We start from the raw sequence: 23330 nt of genomic DNA, 5'->3' as shown, positions 1-23330 counted from the left end.
CACTAAATTGCTGAGGCTGGCCTTGAAGTATTAGGCTGTGTGCCACCACGCCCTGATTTGCATTTAATTTTCACAACAACCTATTAGGCAAGTAATCCTTTGTCTGGTTTAGAGACAAGAAAATTGTAATTCAAGAATGGGGAAAAAATTATAAACTAAGTTGAACATGGTGGTGCATGCTTGTAATCCCAGTACTTGAGAGGCTGAGACAGGAGGATCACAGGTTTGCAGCCAAACTCAGCTACTTAGTGAGGCCTTCCACAAGTTAGTGAGATTCTGTTTCAAAATAAAGAATAAAAAACAGGGCTGAGGGTGTAGCTCAGAGGTAGGTGCCCCTGGGTTCAATTCCCAGTACTGCAAAAAAAAAAAAAAAAAAGTATAAACTGATTTTGGGGAAGTGCTACTATACAAAGAAGGAAGCAAAGAATTGTCGTGTGTGTGTGTGTGTGTGTGTGTGTGTGTGTGTGTGTGTGTGTGTGCAGGAAGAAGGAAAGAGGCTGATTAGAGCAATAGCACATAACTTAGAATTACTCTGTTTTAAAATGTTGTTACCTGAAAGGACTGAGCATTCCCAGATACAGCTGAGTGGCCATCGAGAGATGCAACTTGCATTAAGGCAGCAGAAGGCGCTTGGAGCCCAGACACAGACAGCTGAGGTGCTAAGGCAAAGCAAGACACGTTCACTGTTACCCACCCCTGCTTCTCGGTACAAGTCTAGACCAGCACCTTACACATCCCCATGATTTGGACTTGACCACTTTCCTCACTGAGTCTCCTAAAACAAATTCCACCGGTGCCCCTGCAAAGGACCAGTGGAAGGAAGCCAGGTGTTCTCCTGTGTACCTGACTCAGACCTTTGATCCCACCCGCTGATAGGAAATGCGGAACAACACAGAACGGCTGAGTGCACACTTCTCAAACTGGCAATGCAACACAGCAGAAGTCACAAGGCCAAACACATCCCTGGGTCTGAAAATGCTTTGCCCAGGAAGAAAATGACAGTTTCACACTCTAGTCCTCAGTATTAAAACAATACAGACTAACAATGTAAGAAACAGTGATAATAATCTTGGTGCTGACCCAATTCAAGAACACAGCGTCTCAGAGAGGCTCCTTTCTTACCCTGTGAGGTCATCTGTGGTAATGCTGGATGACCTGGCTGCAGGGGCTGGACGGATGGAGTCACCAGGGGCTGCCCAGGTCCTCGAAGAGCGCTCACATCCTGTAACGGACAGGAGGGTTTCATTAGTGTGTGTGGGTCCTTAACTGAAGGCTAAGATTGTCTGCCTAACAATGCTTGCAACACAGGGTTTCCAGGAAAAGAAGAGGAAGGAAAGGCAAGCAGAGAGCCAAGAGCTGAGGGTGAGGGTTGTGAGAAGGAGGCACTCAATTATGCAACAGAGCAAGAGCTCTTCTTCATGAAAACCACATCAAATAATTAAATAGAGTTAATTTCCACAAATGTTCTAAGTTGTTGGTATTTTAGTGTCTGAAGCAGTCAAACTGACACCTCTCCAGAATGCATGCATCATTTTCCAGAACAGCAGCTACCTTAAGACGGATCTTACTTGTTCCCACCATAGAGAGGCCTCATGCAAGAAAACCTAGGAATATCCAGCCTCCCCTCTCCTCCTAAATAATCTCCACTGGCCTCAAGGCACCCAATAAAAGCAGATGAGGAGAATTCACTGCACCTCATTAACATGCTGGTTTTGAATAATAAAGTTTTAGATAAAAGTCAAAGTTTTAAATAAATATAAAGTATTTTTGTAAAAATCAAAGCTGTATCTCTAAACAACATTGTTTTATGTCTTTCTGATTCATACAAAGAATAGAAAATCCTGAGGCACAACATACAACCCATTTTTAGATCATTATAGCTTTGAATCAATCTAAATGTCTAACAGTAGTGTAGAAGGAATTCTGATAAACTGGTATTGTAGAACACTAGATTACTTTTTTTTTTTGGTGGTGGTGGTACTGGGGATGGAACCCAGGGGCCTTCTACTTCCGGGCTACAATCCCAGACTTATTTTATATTTTATTTGGAAACCAGGTCTCTTAAGCCAGCTGAGGCTGGCTTCGAACCTGTACGATCCTCCTGTCTCAGTCTCCCAATGCTTATAACATTACATTAAAAATCACGTTATAAAGCAATATATAAAGAATGCCCTTTTTGCTAATTATATGATTCTTCATTCTTTATGAATAATTTTAAATTATTCTATAACATATAAGTAAAACTTTAAATTTTTGTTAAGAATATTATATTTTTAAAATTTCATTTCCAGATACTAGATAAACATAACAAAACATAGACCTCAGAAAACCTGTCTTCCTGTAAAAATGTTAAGTCTACTTAGAGCTTTTCCAGAAAGAAATAAAACAAAATTTAAAAATAACATAAAACCTATTCCCAAAATATTTTCCAAAATATTTCTCTTACATATTCAACTCAGTTGAGAGAAGATAGTTTTATTTAATAAGGTGCCAACTATAGGAAAAATAATTAGGTTAAAATAAGCTACTTGGCCGGGGGTATAGCTCAGTGTACAGCATTTGCCTAGCACGTGCGAGGCCCTAGGTTCAATTTCTAGCATGGGGGGGGGCAATGGTGCTCCAAGACAAAAGTAAATTACTTAATATCATATATCAAATCTTAGGTTGAAATATTTAGATCTAAATGTGATAAATGCTTGTAAGAAATACATGTGATGTTTCTAGTATCTGAAAATGGGAAGACTCTTTAAGTATAGTGTCAAAAGTGAAAAATTAGCCAAGTGTGGTGGAGCATGACTGTACTCCCAGTATTTGGGAGGCTGAGATAAGAGGATCAAAGGTTCAAGACCAGCCTCAGCAATTTAGTGAAACTCAGCAACCTAGTGAGACTCTTGTTTCCAAACAAAAAATAAAAAGGCCTGAGAGGTGTAGCTTAGAGGTAGGATGTCCCTGAGTTCAAACTCCAGTACCCACCCCCCAACAAACACACACAAAGAAAAGGAACAACTCAGAGGATTAAAATTGATAGATTTGATCTGAAAAAAGCTCTCAAACTTCTAACCAAAAAAAAGCACATACAAAAATCAAAAGACAAAATAGTTGGGTGTTTAAGTAATAACCGATATAAGTGGGAAGACCAACATTTTCCAAAAGGATCTAAACATTCAGTCCACAAATATAAATTTAGCACCTTCTATGGAGTGAACATTCTGCCGCCGTATGACTGATCTTTCCAGGCAAATAAAAATTCTAGTAAATGAAGGCTGAATCACAGCTACTTTACACTGCTCAGTTCCTGCGGTAGGTGTGTGGAATTATTTCCATTTCTCAAGGGAAGTACTTATCACAGTAGAAACATAAGTATCAAAATTGATCTGTATCATTTTGCATATAATCTCTCTAAAATAAGAATTACAGGCAGAAAAACCAATCACTTTATTTTTCTTTTTTTTGACACTGGCGATTGAACCCTGGGCCATTCTACCTCTAAAATATAGCCCCATCCCAATTTTTTTATTCTTTATTTTAAAACAGGGTCTCACTAAGTTGAAGAGAACCTCACTAAGTAGCTGAGGCTGGCCGCAAACGTGCATTCCTCCTGTCTCAGCCTCCCGAGTACTGGGATAACAAGCGTGCGCCACCACACCTGACTAGCAATCACTTGTGTGTGTGTGTGTGTGTGTGTGTGTGTGTGTGATATTGGGATATTGGGGATGGAACTCAGGGGCATTCTACCTCTGAGCCATACCCTCAGCCCTATTTTTTTTTTTTTATTATTCTTTATTTTTGAAACAGGGTCTCAATGAGTTGCAAGGGAATGCTGGGATTATAAGCATGCGCCACTAGCAATCACTTTTGTATGTGTGTGTGTGGGGTACTGGGGATGGAAACCAGGGGCTTTTCTATCTCTGGGTTATAGTCCCAGACCTATTTTATATTTTATTTGGAAACAGGGTCTCACTAAGTTGCTGAGAGCCTCACTAAGTAGCTGAGGCTAGCTGTGAACCTGCGCAATCCTCCTATCTCAGCCTCCCAAGCGCGGGGATTACAGGCATGTGCTACCACACTTGGCTTAACAATCACTTCTTTTTGTTGTCGTTTTTTTTTTTTTTATGGTATTGGGTATGGAACCCTTCTACCTCCTTGCTACATTCCCAGACCTATTTTTTATATTTTATTTGAAAACAGGGTCTCTTAAGCCAGCGAGGCTGGCTTTGAACCTGTGCGATCCTCCTGTCTCCATCTCCCAAGTGTGGGGATTACAAGCATGTGCCACCATGCCCAGCTAGCAATCACTTTTTTTTGTGTGTGTGATACTGGGGGTGGAACCCAGAGGCTTTCTACCTCCGGGTTAAACTCCCAGACCTGTTTTATATTTTATTCGGAAACAGGGTCTCACTAAGTAGCCGAGGCTGGCTTTGAACCTGTGCGATCCTCCTGTCTCAGCCTCCCAAGCGCAGGGATTACAAGTGAGCACCACCACACCCGGCTAGCAATCACTTTTTAAGAAACATATTTGAACTACTTATTTTACTATGGCCAGGGGACATACTTCAATTTCTGAGTCACTGGGATCCAGATGTGGTGGAACGATGGGTAGCATGGGCTGGCCCATTTTAGCCATCCGAGAGATCAACTTGGCCTTGACGGTATCAGGACTCTAAAAAGAAAGGAAAGCCACAAAAATAACTGTGATTAGGGCTGACTCCCGTAGGCAACTCTATTCCTTTGGCTCTTGTGTATCAAATCCTTTTTATTGGTGCACTGTATTCATACATCATAGTGGGATACAAACTTTTGTAGACATACATGCACACATCACCCAGTCAGCCCCCACCCGATCCCCACCCCATTCTCTCCCCATCCCTCCTTCCCATGCTTGGCTTAGTGGTTGTCATCTAGTATTATAGCAATTTATCCAAAATTAAAAATGATAATCTCACATAACAGTTTCATTTGTCTGATACCAAGTTTTTGATGACTTAAAGATAACATTTCAATATTTCTTTTTGCTTTCTTTCTTACCAGAGAATATTTTTTTTCTATTTTTTAGGTGAAACTATCATGTATTTATATATTTATTTTTCAGAAAAAAATCTATCCTAATATGAAATATGGATTCTAGATACCCAAAACGATCTTGAAAAAGAACAAAGCTAGAAGATATATATTTTCTGATTTCAAACCATATAAAGCTACAATAATTGAAACAGTGTAGTACTGTTCTAAAGGCAGATATATAAATCATTGGAGTTAAATACAAGCCTAGAGCTAAATTCTTCCCTATATTATCAAGTTATTTTTGACAAGGTTTCCATGAACATTTGGTGGTGGAAATAATAATCTTTTAACTAAATATTGTTGAAAAATAATAATTACATGGAAAAGAATAAAATTGGACCCTTACCTAATCCCATATACAAGTATTAAGTCAAAATAGATAAAAGACCTAAATATAAATCTTAAGACTATAAACTTTTAGAGGAAAATCTGGGCCATAAAACCTCACAACATTGAAATTGGCAGTGATTTCTTGGATATGATTTCAATGGCACAGGCAACAGAAGAGTATACAAACTCCCTAAAAAATAAAAAAAATATATTGTATATCCAAAGACAATGTAAACAGAGTTAAAAGTTACTAATAGAATTGGATAAAATATTTCCAAATGCTATATCTGAAGGTATATTAATATTCCAACTAGAAATCCTAAAAATTAACAACAATAAAGGCAAACAATACAATTTAGAGATAGGTAAAAGACTAACATAAATAATGAATCTCCACAGATAACCAATCTTAGTTGACTGTTGGATGGAAACTCTTGTTTCTCTGGTTCTGGTGTGTGTTACCTATTTCTTCTTTGTAGTTAATCTCTTTGAGTATTTTCTCTAGCGCTGGTTTTGAAGACAAAAATTCCTTCAGTTTCTGTTTGTCATGGAAGCTTCTTATTTCTCCATCTAATTTGATAGAAAGTTTTGCTGGGTAGAAAATTTTTGGCTGGAAGTTGTTTTCTTTCAGAGTTTGGAATATGTTACTCCAAGCCCTTCTGGCTCTCATGACTTGTATTGGGAAGTCTGGAGTGATTCTAATTGGTTTGCCTCTGAATGTCACTTGGTCCTTTGTTTTTATTGCCTTTAAGATTCTCTGCTTGGCTTCCACATTGGTCATTTTGACAATTATGTGGCGTGGGGATCCTCTCTCCGATCCTGTCTAAAGGGAGTTCTATAAGTTTCCTGGATCTGTGTATCAACCTCTTGCTCTATGTTTGGAAAATTTTCTGCTATTACTTCCTTGAAGAGATTGTTGATCCCTTTGGTTTCACTTTCTTTTCCCTCCTCTATTCCAATTATTCTTAGGTTAGCTCTCTTAAAATGGGCCCATATTTCTTCAATGTCAGATTCCTGCTGTCGGATATTTTTTTCTAGATTAGAAACTATGTGTTCATTTTTGGAATGATCATCTTCTAAGAGCGAGATTCTGTTCTCCATGTGGTCTAATCGGTTGTTTGTGCTTTGAATTGAGGCCTTTACTTCATTAATTGCATCCTTTATCTCTTTTTGGCTCTCTCTGAGTTCTTTTCGAAGCACCTCTATTATTTCTACAGTTATTTTCCTGATTTGATCTTCTAGAAATCTCTGATTTTCTGTTTTATCCGGTTCTGATGTTGTGGGGTTGTGGGCATTCATTGCTCCATTGTTATTCCTCTTTGCTATGATTTCGGAAGTTTGTGCCTTCTCTGGGTTCTTCCCTGGGTCACTATGGCTTCACTTAAGGTGCTCTGGATCTCGAGTCTGTAATATCTCAGACCCCACTACTCCTTTACTGGGTTGTATCACAGAGTCTCCGACCCAGAGAGTCGATAGAGGCTGCTTTAAACTATGGGGGGTGCCAGGTTGCACGTTCTCCTATGGTGTGATATCCCTGCCACTGCCCCTCCCCCACTGGGTCAAGTCCCAGGGAGTACAGTACTGGGATTTCTCCTCTGGGGCCTGCAATTTGACTCACTGGTCTTGAGTTCGCAGATGTAGCCATACTGGACTCGGTGAATTCTCTGCTGCTGCCGCAGGTGACAATATGGCGCCACTGCTACGCCCTTGGCCGTGAGGCTGGCTTATTTCTTCTTGGTTTTGAGTTCCACTCTGAGTCCCTGCAGCGTGTGCTGAGCTCAGCCACTGGTAGCTTTAAATGCCCCTGCGCTGAAAAATCCCACCTGGCTTGTCTGCAGCGGCTCATCTCGGCTTGCTGTAGCCGTCCGGTGAATTCGCCGCTGCCGCCGGCAGTATGGCACTGCTGCCACGTCCTTGGGCGTGAGGCTGGTGTATCTCCTCTGTGGCTCTGAGCTCTATTCTCAGTCCGCTTTCTCTCTGGAGCCTGGTGGGTTTTTTTTTGTTTCTCTGGTGATGGTGTTTTCTGGCTATGAAAGGCGCTGATTTTGTGGTAATGGAGATTGTTTGTTAGCGGGGCTCTTAAGCCCCGCTTTTCTCGGTCGCCATCTTCCCGGAAGTCCTATCAAATCCTTTAACAAGTCTCCCTACCATATTTAGTCTTCTCTAGATAATAAGAATCAAAGTCATCTTGCCTAAAAGTATACAATTAATGATAGCAGTACAAATAATTCCCTACATGTTTGGAATGGACAGAGTGTACATACACATTACCTCTTTCCAACCAAGTTGCCCTACTGGGCATAATTATTCTCACTTGACAAACAGAAAAGTAAGGCAGAGATGTCAAGGGGCGATAGCATTTTAGATGCTGGGACTCCCTCAAAAGCATGAAGCAATTCAGTAGCAGATATTCAGAGGAGATTTATGGAGAAAAAGAAACAGGAGCTCTTTGTTCTAAATTCAGGCTCACTTAACTCTGACTTGGCACTGACTATACATTATAGACACTGTGCTATATGCTTCTACATCCAGTAAATGGCCCAAAGTATAGTCTTCAGAATGGGAAGTGATTTGAGTTCTGGGAATTCTACCTCAGAGCTATACCTCCAGATTGATTTTAGTTCTTATTTGGGAACAGGGTCTCAATAGGTTGCTGAGAGCCTCACTAAATTGCTGAGGCTGTCCTTTAACCTGTGATCTTCCTGTCTTGGTGATGTGCCACCACTCTCAGCTGTAATTTTTTATAATTTTTTATAAGTACACAGTTAAAGTGCATTTCCATTTTAGAAATACTGCTTATTCAAAGAGGTATATATTAGTGGTTAATCCTAGGCTTTCTCTGCTACATACTCAATGCCCTTGAGTAAATGTGCTTCTCTAAATTAAGATTTAGTTCCTCAGCTGTAAAAAGGAGATATAGCCTATTTCAAACAGATTTTTATATAAAAAATAACTATGCAGAAGCCCAGGCTAATTTACATTGACTTCCAAATAGGAGGAAATGAACAGAGTAACCATTGAGTTCTAACCTAAATCAAGGATTCTCAACATGTTTCCTCTCCTCTAACCTCTGTATTCTGGGCACAGGAAACCTCAACACACTGGGGGTACGAGAACAGTGACAGACTCTTCTGATACTTACTGTATTTATTGTAAGCTGTTCGCTGAGGGAGTTAGATTTGGTACGAAGAGCTGGTTCCCTAAAAACAAATAAGACAACAAACAAAATCCACAATCATAAACCCAGATCTACTGGATAAACAAATTGGTTTTGAAAATGTTCACCAATTTAATGGCTAGAAAACAATTTTTTTAATTTTAATTTTTTAATTTGTTTTAGTACTCAGGATTAAAGCCAGAGCATTCTACCTCTGACCTACCCCCAGCCCTTTTTATTTATTTTTTTTTATTTGAAACAGGGTCTCACTAAGTTGCAGAGGCCCTCACTAAGTAGCTGAGGCTGGCCAGGAACCTATGAGCCGCCTGTTTCAGCCTCCCAAGTACTAGGATTATAACTGTATGCTACCATGCCTGGTCTATAAAACAGAATTTTAATTTTTCTTTAGTTTGTGTAATTTTTGAATGCTAGTGAAGATAATTTTCCATGTAAGTGTTTATTATTTACATTTTTCATGAGTATATATCTTTTCTTTTGGAGGGGAATACTGGAGGTTGAGCCTAAAGGTATTCTACCTCTAATCCTATTTTATCCTCTTAGCCGTATTATATACACATACATATATATAACATATATATATATATCTATTTTTTTTTTTTTGGCTGGTTTGGGGATGGAACCCAGGGACATTTGACCTCCCAGCTATAGCTCCTGCCCTATTTTTTATTCATTATTTTGAAACGGGATCTCACTGAGTTGCAGAGGGCCTCACTAAGTAGCTGATGCTGTCTGTGAACCGTGATCCTCTGGTCTCAGCTTCCCAAATGCTGGGATTACAAGCGTGCACCACCACGCCCGGCTCCTATTTCATATTTGAAACAGAATCTAACTGAGTTGCTAAGGCTGGCCTCAAACCTGTGATGGTTCTGCCTCAGCCTCCCAAGCACTGGGATTACAGGCATGTGACACTGTCCCTGGCTCCCATGGGTATGACTCTTATATTTCTGCCCTTTGCTCAATTTTCTTCCAGAGTTTTGCAGGTATTCTTATCTAAGTTAGTGCTTTTACTGATCATAAATACTAATCCTTTGTCAGAAATAATTTGATATGAGTAATTTCCCCATTTATCTGATCCCATTTTTTCCAGTCATTTGAAGTTAGTTTTAACTAAATCCCTGTTTCTGAACTTCTCCAAGAATCAGTTTGGTGAGCACTAAAAGACCTTGATACAGCCCCAATATCTTACCCTGGCTTGAAAGGCACCGATGTGGGTGGTGACACAAGAGGATCAGCAGAGAGGCCATCAGCACCAGGTACGGGAGAAGGGGCTGCGGAATCCCGGGAACTAACGCTGTGCCCGTCGGAGCCAGGATCTCTGGCAAGCTTTACCTAGGGAAAGAGCCGGCACGGTGGGACAGGCTTCAGACCCCCTTCCCTCCACATGCCTCTCCTCTGACTTCTCCCTAATCAGACAAGCCATGCTTTACTCATTGTAAACAAGTCTAAATTGTAGAAAAAAAAGAAAAAAACATCATTTGCAAGTCAACTACCATTATAGTGTGTGTGTGTGTGTGTGTGTGTTTGTGTGCGCGCGCGTACATGTGTGCGTGCGTGCGTGTGTGTGTGTGTTTACAAAAATGGGGCCATGCTATTCTGGAACCTGCTTTGCTCACTCACTGACAAATCAACATATTTTCATGTCACTAATATTAATTTATACCATTTTAAATTACTGAATAGTATGCCTAAATTTAAAAGTCATGTCTTTTTTTGGTGGTGGTGCTGAGGATTGAACCCAGGGGCATACTACCTCCAACCTACACCCCCAGCCCTATTATATTTTTATTTATTTATTTTTTATTTTTTGCAGTACTAAGGATGGAACCCAGGGGCATTCTACCTCCAAGCTACATACCAGCCCTATTTTTAATTTTATTTTTTATTTGGAAACAGGGTCTCACTGAGTTGCAAAGGGCCTCACAAAGTAGCTAAGGCTGTCTGCGAACCTCAATCCTCCTGTCTCAGTCTTCCAAATGCTGGGATTACAAGCGTGCGCCATCTCATTCAGCTCCTATTTTATTTTTATTTTGAAACAGGGTCTCAATAAGTTACTGAGGGCCTCACTAAGTTGTTGAGGCTGGCACTGAACCTGCAATCCTTCTGTCTCAACCTCTCAGGTACTAAGATTATAGGCACATACCACCATACCTGGTTTGAGTCATGCCCTTTATTGTTATAATCTACAAGTAAAAGCTTCCAAAATTTTTTTTGGAATAGAAGTCATAAATATGTGTGCTCTTAAAAATATATTTCTCCAATTCCTCACTATTAGATATTAATCTTATTTCTGCCATAAATAATGCCTCTATCTCATCAACCTAGTGAGAACCTATTTCCAAATAAGAAATAAAATCGGTCTGGGGGGTGTAGCTTGGAGGTAGAATGCATCAGTACTGCTAAATAAATAAATCAATAAATAAGCCAGGCATGGTGGTGCATGCTTGTAATCCCAGTACTTGGGAGACTGAGACAGGAGGATTGCAGTTTGCAGACAGCCTCAGCTACTTAGTGAGACCCTGTTTCAAAATAAAGAATAAAAAAATAGGGCTGAAGGTGTAGCTCGTAGGTAGAATGACCCTGGGTCCCATTCTCAGTACCGCAAAATAAATAAATAAATAAACAAACAAACAAACAAATAAATAAATCTTCTAAGAGTACTTTATATCTATTTTTGTGCATAATCTTAAATATTTCCAAACTGTAAATTCCGAGAAGGTAAATTATTGGATAAAAGGTATATTAATTTTTAAGGCCTTAAATTAGAACTAAATAAAATTCCACTCTAAAACCACAATTAAACCAGTCTCTTAATGATGGACACTTAGGTGGTTTCTAGTTTTTTTACTATTATAAGTTATGTGGTAAGCCAGGTGTGGTGGCGCATGCTTATCACACAGGGTTGAAGCCAGCCTCAACTACTTAGTGAGGTTATCTGTAACTTAGTGAGACCCTGTTTCCAAATAAAATATGAAAAAGGTCTGGAGTATAGCCGGGAGGATAAAACCCCTGGTTTCCATCCCCAGTGCGCACGCGCACACACACACACACACACACACACACACACACACACTTCATACTTATATAAATTATATTGATAAATTTGTAGCCATGGGATCACTAAGGTGTGTACTTTGGGCAAGAACCACTGTGTGTGTGTGTGTGTGTGTGTGTGTGTGTGTGTGTGAGAGAGAGAGAGAGAGAGAGAGAGAGAGAGAGAGGAGAGAGAGAGGGAGAGAGAGAGAAAGAGAGGAGAGGGGAGAGGCTGGGGATTAACTGAGGGCTGTTCTATCTCTGAGGTATACCCAATTCCTATTTAATTTTTTATTTTGAAACAAGGTCTCCCTTAGTTACTGAGGTTGGCCTTGAACCTGCCATCCTTCTGTCTCAGCCTCTAAGAGGCATGTGCCAACCATGCCTGGTTTGGAATCTTTTATTTATTTATTTATTTATTTTGGCACTATACCAGGGAAGGAACCCAGGGGGGGCATTCTACCTCCAAGCTACACCCCAGGCCTATTTTTTATTCTTTATTTTGAAACAAGATCTCACTAAGTTGCGGAGGGCCTACGTAGATGAGGCTGGCCGCAAACCTATGATTCTCATGTCTCAGCTTCCTGAATGCTGAGATTGCAAGCATGTGCCACCACGCCCAGCTGGATACCTATTTTATAGACAAAGTTAAAAAAAGCTTAGTGTGGCCAGGCATGGTGGCACACGCTTGTAATCCCCGCGCTTGGGAGGCAGAGACAGGAGGATCGCACAGGTTCGAAGCCAGCCTCTCTGGCTTAAGAGACCCTGTTTCCAAATATAAAAAAGTATAAAATAGGTCTGGGAGTGTAGCTTGGAGGTAGAAGGGCTTCCAGGAGCCCCAGTACCACCAAAAAAAAAAAAAAAAAAAAATTTAAATAAAAAAAATTTAAAAGCTTAGTGTGGAGAAGTTATTTATAAGTCACAGCATTCTAGACTCTGACTATAGGGACAGAAGAACATAATAAACCTTGATCTTAGATTCCAGAACTGTGGCTCTTCTCAGCAACACAAAGATTTTTTTTTTTTTTTTTTACTTAAAAAAGAAATCTATGGCCGGGCATGGTGGCATGCTTGTAATCCCCGTGCTTGGGAGGCGGATACAGGAGGATCGCGCAGGTTCAAAGCCAGCTACTCTGGCTTAAGAGACCCTGTTTCCAAAAATAAAAAAGTATAAAATAGGTCTGGGAGTGTAGCTCGGAGGTAGAAGGGCTTCCAGGAACCCCAGTACCACTAAAAAAGAAAAAGAAAAAAAAAGAACTCTATGTCTTCAAACATGGTTTTCTTTTCTTTTTTATTGTATGGTACTGGAGACTGAACACAGGTCTTTCTACCTCTGAGTCTGAACCCCAGCCTTTTTTATGTTTTATCTTGAGACAGGGTCTCACTAAGTTACTGCACACTGATACCCAGCTAGAACTTGGTTTTCAAACATATTCAGCCACCCATTTTACTTAACCAGCAAATACTGAGGACCCATCAAGCACAACACAGCAGTTTCACTCACCCGTCTAACCTCCACCTCAAACACCAGGATTGAGTCTGCTGACTGTGTCCAGCCTATTACCCCTTCAGAGCCAGCAGCATAGGCCGGAGGGATGATAAGCAAGCGCCTTCCTCCTTTTTTCATTCCCAGCATTCCATCCTCCCAGCCCTTTAGGAATCAGAGAAGGAGAAAGAACATCAGACAATATTATCATTTATTAAACACAATTTTCTAGGTACTATATAGTAGTGTTTCATATGCATTATCTTTTTTTTAAATTTTTTTATTGGTGCATGATATTCATACATCCTATTGGGGTAAAAAACTTGTGTGTATATACATATACACATCACCGATTTAACCCCTACCCAATTCCCACCCCATTCCCTCCCCATCCCTCCTTCCCTTGCTTGGCTTAGTGGTTGACTTCAATATGTTTAAGTATATTGCGTGTTTTAGAGAATTTCTTTCTTCTCCCAATCCCCCCAAATCTCACAAAATGATAAATCTCCATTTTACAGATGAAGAGTCTGAGGCTTTTAGATGTTACGTAACTAGTCCAAGACCATTGAGCTAAATTGTTAACGTGTTAAATTACACATATGGGACATCATGATATCAGGACATCATGATGATCCTGATAGAGTCAACATGAGATCTAGCTTCAAGAATCATCCATTAACTACTATAGGGAAAAGTCTCCAAAGAATTCTGAGAAAAACAGTCATAAATAAAGCAATAGATAAAACCTCTTGGCCGGGCGTGGTGGCGCACGCTTGTAATCCCCACGCTTGGGAGGCAGAGACAGGAGGATCGCGCAGGTTCGAAGCCAGCTGCACTGGCTTAGGAGACCCTGTTTCCAAATAAAAATATAAAATAGGTCTGTAGGAGTGTAGCTCGGAGGTAGAAGGGTTCCAGGAACCCCAGTACCACCAAAAATAAAAAATAAAAAGATAAAGCCTCTTGCCATGTGGATACCGATGCACAGTGCATCAGTATGTCCTGATATCATGATGTCCCATATGCGTAAAATATTCTGTATTTTCCAAAACACTGCATAATTGGTAAAGAGAAAATTCACAAGTTGAATCTAGACCCTCGGATTCCAATCCCAATGCTGTTCTTGCTCTGATGTAATTGTAGACAGACAAGATGGATATGAACCCGCTACAACACACTTCTGAAAGACACAGCTTCTCCTTTTTCCCTGTCAGGCTATAATCATCTTAATAGAGTCACAGATGAGAAAGAAAAAAACAGGGATTACAGAAAATAAATGTGCCCATCTTCAATACAGTGTCTCATAGGCAAAAATCCCCCAGAGAATGAAACAGTTTTTGCCTTCCTCTTTTCAACCAAGCATTTCCACACTCTTGGAAAATATATCCAGGTTAGAAATGCCACAAAAACATAACCTAAATTCCAAAATACAGTTAGGCCTTTACCTTGATGACTTTTCCTGATCCTAATTTCAGGCGAAGCAACTTATCTTTGTTAGCAGTGGAGTCAAAAACCTACAATTTGACCAAAGCAAGTGAGTCAGCCAATTTAAAAACTAATAATATCCATTATGACATTCAACCAACCAATTGGTACTTCTTAAACTGTGAATGTCAAATATAATGGAAAAATGGTTATTTTACACACACACACACACACACACACACACACACACACACACACACTTTATTGGTGCATTATAAGTATACATCACAGTAAGGTTCAAAGTGATAAAAACATATAGCACTTGGTGTTTCCCTCTGGGCCCTACCCTGCTCCCTGCCTGCCCCATACATGTTAGTGAAATTGACACCAATACCTTCAGGTATGGACATAGAATTATTTGAAGGGCTTCCTTTAACACTTCTCCTTTTTCCCTACTCACCTCTCTCCCCCAATACCATCCCTTTCCACTACTGGTCTCTCTCCTCATTTATCCAAAGTTCTGTTTTCTGCTTTCTTTCTAGCTTCCATATATTTGAGAAAACATACAATGATTGACTTTCTGTGATTAGCTGTTCTCATCTCTAGTTCCATCCATTTTCCTGCAAATGACATAATTTTGTTCCTTTTTTTTTGGTGTGTGTGTATAGTACTGGGGATGGAACCAAGGGGCATTCTACCTCCAAGCTACACCCAAGCCCTATTTTTTATTCTTCACTTTGAAACAGGGTCTCACTGAGTTGCAAAGGGCCTCACTAAGTAGCTGAGGCTGTCTGCGAACCACGATCCTCCAGTCTCAGCCTCCCGAATGCTGGGATTACAAGCGTGTGCCACCATGCCCAGCAATTTTGTTCTTATTATGGCCAACAAAATTTCCACTCTGTACATACATTTCTTCACCTGTTCATGTGCTGACTGACACGTAGGCTGGTTCCATAAGCTGGCTATTGTGAATTGTACTACTATAAACATGGGCATGCATGTACCACTATAGTATTCTGACTTTAATTCTTTTTTAAATTTTTATTTTGTTGGTACTAGGACCTACGATCTTCCTGCATCAACCTCTCAAGCACTGTGATTACAGACATGTGCAACCATGCCTGGCCCTCTTTTTAGATGTGTGTGTGTGTGTGTGTGTGTGTGTGTGTGTGTACGCACACACGCGTGCGTGCTTCTGGAGATTGAATCCAGGGGCATTCTACCTCCAAGTTATACCCCCATCCCTATTTATTTCTTGTCTTTCTTTGAAACAGGATCTTGATAAGTTGCTGAAGAGTCTATGTTGCTGAGGCTGTCCTTGAAGCTATGATCTTCCTGTAACGACTTCCCAAGCACCAGAATTACACATGTAAGCTATCACAACTGGCTTCTTCTTTTTTTTTTTTTTGGTGGTACTGGGGTTCCTGGAAGCCCGTCTACCTCCGGGCTACACTCCCAGACCTATTTTATTTTTGGAAACAGGGTCTCCTAAACCAGCGCGGCTGGCTTCAAACCTGCGCGATCCTCCTGTCTCTGCCTCCCAGGCGCGGGGATTACAAGCGTGCGCCACCACGCCCGGCCACAACTGGCTTCTAATTCAGATTTTTGTGTGTGTGGGTCTGGGGATGGAACTCAGGGGCATTCGACCTCCGAGCTACACCCCCTGCCCTATATTTTATTCTTTATTTTGAAACCGGGTCTCACTGTGTTGCAGAGGGCCTCACTAAGTAGCTGAGGCTGTCCACAAACCGCGATCCTCCAGTCTCAGCCTCCAGAATGCTGGGATTACAAGCATGCGCCACCACGCCCAGCTTCTAATTCAGATTTTTAAGAACTATTTTGCAGCCAGGCATGGTGGCACACGCTTGTAATCCCAGTACTTGGGAGGCTGAGACAGGAGGATCGCGGTTCACGGCCAGCCTCAGCTATTTAGTGAGGTTTCAAAGTAAAGAATAAAAAATAAGGCTGGGGGTGTGGCTTGGAGGTAGACTTCCTCTGGGTCCAAACCCCAGTACTGTGAAAAAAGAAAGAAATAAGGAAAGAAAGAAGGAAAGAAAGAAAGAAAGAGAGAGAGAGAGAGAAAGAAAGAAATAAAGAAAGAAAAGAAAGAAAGAAAGAAAGAAAGAAAGAAAGAAAGAAAGAAAGAAAGAAAGAGGAACTTTGCTGGATTTGATGGCAAATGCCTGTAATCCCAGTACATGGGAGGCTAAGACAGGAGGATCACAGGTTTAAGACCAGCCTCAGCAATATAGTAAGTAACCTAACAAGACACTTTTTCAAAATAAAAATTAAAAAGGGCTGAGTGTAAGATGTGCGTGGTGGCGCATGCTTGTAATCTCAGGACTTGGGAGAATGAGACGGGAGGATCGCACAGGTTCACAGCTAGCCTCAGCTACTTAGTGAGGCTCTCAGCAACTTAGTGAGACCTTGTTTCCAAATAAAGTATAAAACAGGTCTTGGAGTATAACCCGGAGGTAGAAAAGCCCCTGGGTTCCACCCCCAGTACCACAAAAAAATAAAATAAAATAAAAAATAGGGCTGGGGGGTGTAGCTTGGAGGTACAATGTCCCTAGGTTCCATCCCTAGTACCACAAGAAAAAGGAGGGGGCTGAGTCTTAGAATGTCCCTGGGTTCAATACCTAGAATCTCACACACACACACACACACACACACACACACACACACACACACACACACTTTCCTGATGACTGCCATCCTAACTGGAATTAGATGGGATCTCAATACAGTTTGGATTTGGACTACACTGAGATTTCATCTAATTCCAGTTAGAATGGAAATCATCAAGAACACAAATAATAATAAATGGTGGTGAGGATGTGGGGAAACAGGAATTCATATACATTGTTGGTGGTTCACATACAACCACTATGGAGATCAGTATGAAGGTTCCCTAAATACTAAGAATGGAACCACTATATGATTCAAATAGACCACTCCTCGGTTTCTTTCCAAAATAATTAAAGTCAGGACTGGGCATGGTAGTACATGTCTGTAACCACAGTACTTGAGAGACTGAGATAGGAAAATCTTAGATTTGAGACCAGCCTCAGCAACTTAGCGAGACCCCATTTCAACATAAAAAATGCCTGGAGGTAGAATGATCCTGGGTTCAGTCTCTACTACCCAAATAACAATAATAATAATAATAATAATAATCATCATCATCATCATCATAATGCTGCTGAGATTACAGCTCAGAGATAAAATGTCCCTAGGTTCAATCCCCAGTATCACAAATAAATAAATCTGAAAAGATGAGACCACATTGTAGCTAAAGGGTATTATCACAATGAATATTTCTGAGACAATGACTTCCCAGATTAGAAAAATATACATTTCAGAAACCACTTTGTATAGCCGGGTGTGGTGGCGCACGCTTGTAATCCCCGCGCTTGGGAGGCAGAGACAGGAGGATCGCGCAGGTTCGAAGCCAGCTGCACGTGCTGGCTTAGGAGACCCTGTTTCCAAATTTAAAAAAAAAAGTACAGACACACACCACCACACTTGGCTCGCATTGCTTTTGATAACTTAACAGCATTACAATACAACAAGCCTAACATATCTACAGTAGCTATTACAAGAAAAAGTATGAGGAGGGTCTAAAAAGTAAGACCTGAAGCCGGGCGTGGTGGCACACGCTTGTAAACCCAGCATTTGGGAGGCTTAGACAGGAGGATCACGGTTTGCGAAGCCTCAGGTACTTAGTGAGGCCCTCCGCAACTCAGTGAGACCCTGTTTCAAAACAAAGAATAAAAAATAGGGCAGAGGGTGTAGCTCGGAGGTCAAATGCCCCTGGGTTGCATCCCCAGACCCGCAAAAAAAATAAAAAATAAAATAAAATAAAAATAAAAAAATAAAACGTAAGACCCAATCCTATAAGAACATACCAGACTTTAAAACTGATATGGGAGGAACAAGACATACAAATGAACAACTGTCAAAAAAAAACAATACTTAGGAATTGGTTTCTACTTGCCCTCAGTAGAAGAGAGAGTAGCACTGAGCATTTCGTGAGTGTGCCCCCAAAGAGTTGTAGCTAAAGCAGGTTCTTTAAGGATTTCTATTTGTCAACAGCAGCAATTCACAGGAATAATACCTTTCATATAAACAGCTTCTTCCATATAACCGTTCTTTTAAATCACAAAGTAGCCTGCAGGCTACACTCTCTTACCTGGCCCAGCACATGATTCTGAAAGAGCCAGCCAGTATAGGCCACTTCCAAAGAATCCCCAACTTCTATAGCAGGGCCCTCTGTCACAATGAGGTCCTGAGAGAGCACTGCATCCAAGGAAGAGGTGCTGTTGCACTTGGCAATGCACACCTGCAAGACCAAACCAAAGCAGCGTGGAGTTGGTTTTTGCTCAGTAAGCTCTCATTCCCTTACTGCTAATGCTCCTTCCCAAACACCTGCATCTTGAGCAAACAGACTGCATGTTTAGTGTCAACCGCCCAAAAGTCCGTTACTTTGCCAGGAATCAAAGTGCCTAAGAACATGGCTCTGGAGTCTGACTATCTGGATGCAGTCACACTGGCCAGAATACTGCTAGGTCTCAACACTGCCTTAGCCAAATCACTTAATCTCCATGGATTCAAGACACCCCATTTGTGAAATGAAGAAAAAAAGTTCTGCATTTCTTGTAGAGTGGCTATGCAAATCGAATAAGCTAAAATGGGTAGAGCGCTTGGCAGCGCACCTGGAAAATAACAGTAAGTACACAATACATGCTAGTCACAATTGCTTTACTGATTTACTCTTCCAATATTTAGAAATCGATGAAAGAAAGGAGAATATCCACAAAATTTCAAAAGGTACTTCTTCAGACAGTACCTAGTGCATTCCTAGAACTCAAATCAGTGCCACCTGCAGAGATGGCCATGTTATCGAAACATACATCTTAGATAAAGAAGAGAGACATAATCTTTGTAAATAACTACTGTACAGTCAATGTTTTAACATAGTATACATTATAAACTTGCTACTTGTTTTCTTTTAAAAGTTTCAATATTACCAAAAATAAATGATAACTAAAAACTGGGATATCATTTTTTACCAAGTGAATAAGACAAAATGGAGACCAGGACCATTCCAAATACTAACAAAGATATAGGGAAAGAATCGATACGAGTATGAAATTGTATAAACGTCTGACAAGCACTGTGCCAGAATGTGTTCAGAACTTAAAAATATCTCGATCCTTTCACCTGACCAGTCACTTCTGGAAATAAAGCCTAGAGAAATATCCAGGGAAAAAGGACACTGACTCACATTTTACAGACGTGCACTATACATTACATAATCACTTCAGAGACTGAAGACAGTTTAAATTCCTAAAGGTAAGGAGAAGGTTAAATACACTAAGGAGCATTTCTTATGCCCTAAATATCTGTGTCCTCCCAAAATTCAACACTGAAGTCCTAACCCCCAATGTATTAGAGAAGGGGCCTCTAGGAGTTTAAGTAATGACAGTAGAGGCCTCATGAATGGTTGGAGCCTTTACAAAACAAACTCCAGAGAACTTGCCCCCTCTTTCTTAATGGCTGTCTACAACCCAGCAAAGGACCTCACCAGAACCCAAGCGTGCCAGCACCCTGATCTTGAACTTCCAGCCTCCAGAGCTGTGAGAAATAAATGTCTGTTGTTTATAAAGCCATCCAGTCTATCATACTTTGTTACGGCAGCCCAGACTAAGACAATGTCTTAGACCATACCTGCCACTATAACAAAACACCATGTACTGGGAAATTCGTTTTATTTATTTATTTGCTTGTCTGTTTGTTGGTTTGTTTTGTTTTGTGGTACTTGAGATTGAACCCAGGGGCATTCTACCTCCGAGCTACACCCCCAGCCTGATTTTTTATTCTTTTTTGGAAACAGGGTCTCACTAAGTTGCAGAGCACCTTACGTAGCTAAGGCTGGCCGCAAATCCAGATCCTCCTGTCTTAGCCTACCAAGTACTGGGATTACAAACGTGGTGTGCCACCACGCCAGGCTGTAAATTTATAAAGAACAGATATCCTGGAGTTCTGAAGGTTGAGAAGTCCAAGTTCACACCAACAGATTCAGCGTCTAGCAAAAGCCTGTTCCATGTATAGCGTTTTCTCACAGTGTCCTCATGTGCCTGATGAGAAGAGACAGGAGGAGGAAGCTCACTGAAGCTTCTTTTGTAAGGGCATTAGTCAGCCAGTGTAGCAGTGCACGCCTATAATCTCAGACCTTGGTAGCTGAGGCAGGAGGATCTCAGGTTTGAAGCCATCCTCATCAACCCAAACAAGAAATAAAATAGGGCTGGGGGTGTAGCTCAGAGGTTAGAATGCCCCTGGGTTCAATCCTTCTCTCTCTCTCTCCCCCTCCCTCCCTCCCCTCCCCCCTCCCCTCCTTCTCTCTCTCTCTCTCTCTCTCTCTCTCTCTCTCTCTCTCTCTCACACACACACACACACACACACACACACACACACACACACACACACACAAAATCCCAGCTATCTGAGAGGCTGAGGCAGGAGGACTACACGTTTGGGGCCAGCCTGAGCAAATTAGTAAGACCTTGTTTCAAAATAAAAACCTAAAAGGGCTGGGGATATAGCTCAGTAGTAGAGCACCCCTGGGTTCAATCCCCACTGCCACAAAAACAAAATCAAATAAATATATAAGAGAATGAATCCCATTCATCACTACATAACCCTTGTGACCTAATCACGTCTCGAAGGCCCCACCTCCTAACACCATCACTTTGGTGGGTAAGTCTCAATGTACGGCTGCATTTAAACCATGGCAGGCAATATCCATGTTTTATAGCCTCAAGAATGTTTCTAAACTATTTTTATGAGGTGGGAAAAGATGCATCATACATTGCTAAATAAAATAAACAAAATATTTAACTCTTAAAGATGTATATCTACACATATATATATATACACACACATGCATAGAAAAATGAAAACCTATTAAGTGGTTACTGTAGACAGTAAGATCATAGTGATTTAAAAAAAACATTTTTCTATATTTCCTCTTTTTCTTTCTTGTACTCAAAATTGAACCCAAGAACATTCCTTCTACATGACCCTTTTATTATTTTTTATTTTGAAACAGGGTCTTGCTTAATTGATGATGACCTCACAAAATTACTGAGGCTGGCCTCAAACCTGCAATCTGTGATCCTCCTGTCTCAGCTTCCCAAGTACTGGGATTAGAAGCATGTGCCACCATACCCGCTTTTCTACATTTTCTATGATGAGTATGTGATAATTTAAAAACTTCTTCTAAAATACTATTCTTATATTTAATCCCTAATGTTCTAATCAAGTAAGCTTACATTTAGACTTTCTTTTCTTCTCTCTTTCTCTATTTTATTTTATTGATGGTATTGAAGATTGGACGCAAGGGCATTCTACACCAGAGATATATCCCTCGCCCTATCTAATTTTGTATTTTGAAACACTAAATTGTTAAGAGCCTCCCTAAGATGCTGAGGCCGGCCTTGAACCTACAATCCTCCTGTCTTATCCTCTCAAGTACTGGAATTATAGGCATCAACACCACACTCAGCATACTTTTATTTTCTTTTAAAAAGACTCATCAAGAAATTTCAGTAAGTATTCTGATTATTTTCCTAAAATAAGCTGAAATGACAAATGTAGTAGGGTTTTTTATGTTTGTCACTAACAAAACATAGCAGTTATGAGTTTGCCATTATATTTTCCTAAAATTAAGGCAGATCTCAAACAGCCACTCTGCCTTTGCACAGGAAAGAGTAAGATGGCCTCACCTGTTTATTGAACTCCACAGCAGCCTTCTCCGACTCAAACATGATGGACCAGTTTTGTCTCTGATCATCGTAAAAGGTGCTATAGTTATTGGGCCGAACCTAGGGAAAGAATATTAGAATAATTCAACCACAAGCAGCATAGTGGGCGAATCTGCCTGCCTGGACTCACAGAGAAGAGCATGACTCAGGTGGACAGAAAAAGAGGAATCAGGGACCGATCTTTCCCCCCACCCCAGCCCACATACCTAGAAGGTAGCCAGGGGATCTTTCTGAAAGGTTCTGTTACTGAGGCCCAGTAACAATGGATCTAATTTCTGCCAGGTCTGTTTCAACCCCACTTTCCTAAAAACTTAGCTCAAAAGAGCTAATGATTCCAATATAAAGGAGTCTACTTACCGTTAGCTCAAAGTTCAGATGAATCCTAGCAACAGTAACTGGCTGCTGCTGGCTGATATACAGCAGAATCTTATACTGTACTCAAGCAAAATGGGCAGAAAAAGAACAAAGAACAGAAGTTAAAGGACATAGGGCTGTGCTTCACACAGTCACAAAACTCGAAACTCTAGCCATCTCTTAAAGGTTGAGATTTTAAATTATTATATCTCTTCACTAGCCATTTTATCTTTTCTCAAGTTAACGTTATACTTTAGTTGTAATTAGCAATAATCTTCACTGGTGTTTTCATTCATACAAGGCATGACTAAGATATAACTGATTGGCTGCCTAAAAGAAAACACATTTTTTTAAAATTAAGAAATGGCATAAATCTTAACTATACAACCCAGTGAATGTTTTTACAGATATATGACCATGTGGTGACTAATTAGACAAAATAAAAAAGAGCATTTCCAACACCCTAAAAAGCTCTTCATGTCCTTTCCTATCAATAATTCCTATTCTGAGGTAACCCCTATTCTGACTTCTATCACTTATTAAACTTTGCTATTCTTATATACATGGGATTCTATATATAAAACATTACCTCTTTCGTCTCGCTTCTTTTGCTTAGAATTTCTGTAAGAGTAAGTCCTGCTAC

The 23330-nt window shown here is 40.5% G+C and overlaps 1 protein-coding gene across 1 annotated transcript in view; it reads right to left on the bottom strand.

Annotated features, from left to right (window-relative positions):
• FKBP15 (FKBP prolyl isomerase family member 15) overlaps positions 1-23330 on the bottom strand; it is a gene marked incomplete at both ends in the record, with an annotated part of 85119 nt that overhangs the window by 30185 nt on the left and 31604 nt on the right. The window contains 10 exons of the mRNA XM_080709157.1: positions 553-659; positions 1123-1222; positions 4553-4660; positions 8534-8591; positions 9756-9898; positions 13104-13250; positions 14528-14596; positions 18700-18849; positions 22295-22393; positions 22691-22765. Coding sequence (XP_080565283.1) covers positions 553-659; positions 1123-1222; positions 4553-4660; positions 8534-8591; positions 9756-9898; positions 13104-13250; positions 14528-14596; positions 18700-18849; positions 22295-22393; positions 22691-22765 — 1056 coding nt within the window. The remainder of the gene's footprint in view (positions 1-552; positions 660-1122; positions 1223-4552; positions 4661-8533; positions 8592-9755; positions 9899-13103; positions 13251-14527; positions 14597-18699; positions 18850-22294; positions 22394-22690; positions 22766-23330) is intronic.

This window comes from Muscardinus avellanarius (assembly GCF_963383645.1).
Source record: "Muscardinus avellanarius genome assembly, chromosome: 13".
NCBI classification, from domain to species: Eukaryota; Metazoa; Chordata; class Mammalia; order Rodentia; family Gliridae; genus Muscardinus; species Muscardinus avellanarius.
This window is presented reverse-complemented; position numbering and strand designations above follow the sequence as displayed.